This window comes from Corvus brachyrhynchos, unplaced genomic scaffold (genome assembly GCF_000691975.1).
Source record: "Corvus brachyrhynchos isolate BGI_N302 unplaced genomic scaffold, ASM69197v1 scaffold4, whole genome shotgun sequence".
NCBI lineage: Eukaryota > Metazoa > Chordata > Aves > Passeriformes > Corvidae > Corvus > Corvus brachyrhynchos.
The window spans coordinates 2,464,205-2,467,685 of NW_008237878.1; the positions used below are offsets into that span (position 1 = coordinate 2,464,205).

General features: G+C 51.1%; 1 protein-coding gene across 1 annotated transcript in view; it reads right to left on the reverse strand.

Moving 5' to 3' along the window:
• The window catches only part of DUSP7 (dual specificity phosphatase 7), an 8,293-nt gene that overhangs the window by 3,754 nt on the left and 1,058 nt on the right, over window positions 1-3,481 (reverse strand). The window contains exon 2 of the mRNA XM_008632305.1: window positions 1,806-2,234. Within this exon, the coding sequence (XP_008630527.2) occupies window positions 1,806-1,908 (103 nt within the window). The 5' untranslated portion in view covers window positions 1,909-2,234. The remainder of the gene's footprint in view (window positions 1-1,805; window positions 2,235-3,481) is intronic.

The window sequence follows — 3,481 nt, forward strand, 5'->3', positions numbered from 1 at the left end:
GAAATTTCCCCTCCCTTGCCACCGACTGAAAAGCACACACACACTCATTGTCTCTTGCGCAGCCGGAACAGCGTGATCCCTTTATGAATTGACATCTCAGTGCTGAAAGAGGGACACGCCACTGAGAGCACTGAATGCACACAAGTACCCAGCGCTGCTTTTACTTCTGGGCAGCCTTATTTGAAGTCAGTCGTTTGACTGAGAGCTTGGTGGGGAGCAAAAAGGTGGCAGGAGAAAGAGGATCCTCGGGCAAAGCCTGAGGTAAGAGACACTCTGGCACCGTAAGTGCAGGGAAGGGCAAAGAAGATGCAGGCAAAACAAAAATCCAGACCCAAGCTGCAACAGGTTTTCTGCCCAGCCTCAAAAACCAGGCAAGAATTTCCAGTAGGGTGGGCAATCACCACCCAGTGTACCCAGCCCTCCCCCCAGGCTCTCCCATTCAACATTTTTCCAGACATTTTTGCCTTTCATCTGACCTGCACAGCATTTCTTGGTGTTTGGTTTTAGAGTGAGGTAATCCTCCATTTCCTGTCATTAACTGGAAAGCACAAGCTCAGTGTTCACAGAGACATCGGCTGACTGGAGCAGACAGATCCCAAATGCCACATGTCAGCAGGGACACTGTGCCTCACCCCTGACGTTTAACACCGTGCTCATGCAGGAAGTGCAGACGGGACATCAGACAGGTCCCTGTTGCCACACTGAAGCGGCGGCTTCTGACCACAGTTGTGTTACTAGAGGGCAGAAGCTGGGGGCAAAGGAGAGCATGTGGGAACCATGGTTTCTGACAGCTCAAGAGCAGCCAAGGATCCACCACTGCTCTGCCCCATTTCAGGCCTTACAGCACAGCAAGCGGCAAGCCATGGGGTGTGAAACAGGCAACACCGAAAGGGGCTGCACAGGCTTCAGTCTGCAGGTAAAGGTCCCCCTCTCCTTTACCTATACAAGTGTTTTTAATCAAACATGAAGCCATAGGACTTTTAATAGTTAACGGTGATATTACTGCCTATGCCATTCACCCCCATAAAACAGAGCTGATTAGGCTAATGACTATCGTAAGCAAACAGCACAGGTCAAGCTGGAAGTGTACATCCCTGTTCAGCCCAATATATGCTTCCCACAGAATAAGAAGCAATTCTCAAAGTCAAGGCTGGCCTGAGAGAAGAGATCTTCCTTCCTTAACCCCACCACCATCAGCCAAAACTGTCGCAGGGGCTGTCTGTAGAGCAGTTTTTCCATCCAAACTCTGCAGTGTAATTATAATCACTAACTCATTGTGTTGACACTTACCTTAGAAGTATCCATACAAGAAGTTAGTTATGCTAGGGTGACTTACAGCAGGATCCCAACTAGACTAGCAAATCCCCTTGGGAAAAGAAAACGCACACACTCCCTGATTCTAACCACATTTGGGGCTAAGGAATTGCTGGCACCAGTCACACTAATGCAGCTCCCATCAACATTTCCGAGCAGAGCAGTCAAAGGAGCTCCCCACTGCCTGGGTTCAGCTATTTCACACCAGTGCAAATCCCCACACAAGGGCGAGAGGCAGCGGGGCCAGTCCGACCACTTGCAGGTAACTCAGCTGAGGTGCTGCAAGAAGGCTGAATTTTGGAAAGGGAGGCTTCCCTGAACCCAGCCAGGGTGACGTGCACCAGATGTGCCACCTCACAGCATGACACCCGGCTGCTAAGCTGATGCTGTGCCCCAGAGAGGTGAGGCTGGAGACAGCAGCAGCCCTGGGAAGCGGCACACCACATTCCCAAGCGGTGAGTATGAAAGGAGATGTTCTGCCAACTACCTACCAATGAAAGCAATGGCCTCGGGAAAGAACTGCGAGAGATTCTGGCTCCAGTGATCTGAGATGGGGATCTGCTTGTACTTGAACTCTCCGTCATGCTCAAACATGTTTGGCAGGTTAGGAGTCACATTCAGGATGTATTTAATGCCATATTTGCCCAGGACGTCCAAGTTGGTCGAATCTTTGGCACAGCCCAGGTACAGGTAAGGTAGGATCTGGACCGGAAAGGCAGGCTGATTGTTAGGGATGGGGCTCCCGTCCGACTCCGTGGCACTGCTGGGTTCCCTGTCGGATTCGCCATCCGAGCAGTCGGAACTTATCCGCAGCCCTCCCAGGCCAAGGACCGATGCTGGGGGAGAGTTGCTGGGTGAGGAGCTGTCAAGGTTTGTCTCGCAGTGCTCAGAATATTCAGTCTGAAACTTGTTAAAGCCACCTGGGAAGAGGGAAAGGAGAGAGGGAAGGGGAGAGGCAGAGAGAAAGAAAAAGGATTATTCTTCAGAATGGGAAATCCTTCTACCTGTGAATGTATGTATGTTACTCAAAGTCTTTACCAGCAAAAAGTTGGCATCCCTTCAACTTCACACCAAGAAAAGCATCTCCCTGCTCCCTCATCTTCCCTGGGCAGACTGATACTGAGCAAACAGGTCCCAGGAGACCAGAGAGTGGTTCTTACAAAGTTCAGTATTGCTAGTGAAAAATAGGAGCCAAATCTCAACCACAAAAGAAAGAAACACTCACAAATAAAATCAATGTCAAGACACAATCTCGCCTTGTTAGCTTCTCAAAAGTATGGGTCTGGGGCAGTTTAGGCAAGAGCTATTATGCCACTTAGACAAATACAAAAGTATCCGTGTCTGAAAAGACAGATCAAGGGCAACCACCACATACTCACCCCAGGCACTAAAACCCAACGAAATAATTCATCTCCAAGCAGGAAAAAAGACCCTAAGTTTTGCCACAGAGTGATCCTCACAACTAGCAAATCACTGCAAATAGGTTTTGCAACAGAGCAGTGTCACAGATTTGTTCTTCACCCAAACCACAGCAGGAGTGCAAAGGGATGGGACCCTTCACGTCTGCCCCTAAGTCTTTCTCTCCAGCTCTTCAGCTCAGCAGCTTGGGACAGGGAAGCAAAAACCCCACCGATCTACCTTCTCTCCAGGCTGTATTAAAGTGGAGCTCAGCCATCGGGATCTGACACTGACAAATGGTTTAATTAGAAAGGGCTCCTGGAAACTTCGTTAGTGGGTTCAGCGGTTGTGGCGGGGTCACTGAGCAGGACAGACAGCTCCCTGCCACATCCATTCAGAAAAAAGGCTCGTCCTCGCCCTCCTCCTCCCCCCGCGCCGCCAGACAGCGCCGAGGAGCCATTTTGGAATTTTAATTGGAAACATTTCCCACCGAGGCTCCCGGAAAAAGGCAGAGAAAGGGGCTCAGCTCCTCCCCTGCCCATCGGGGAGAGCTTAGAACTAACTTAAAAGCCGCTCCGTCCTGCGCGGGATGAGGACGACGGGGAGAGAAGCGGGAATGCTAAGCGAGGGAGCAACGGAGCCCATGGGGAAACCCCACACCGGGATGGGATGATGGGATGGGAGACTCGCCCACGGGCAGGGATCGGAGGGTCGAGGGGGGAATGGGATCAACCCCTGTGCTGGCCCCCCACCATGTTTTCGAAGGAGG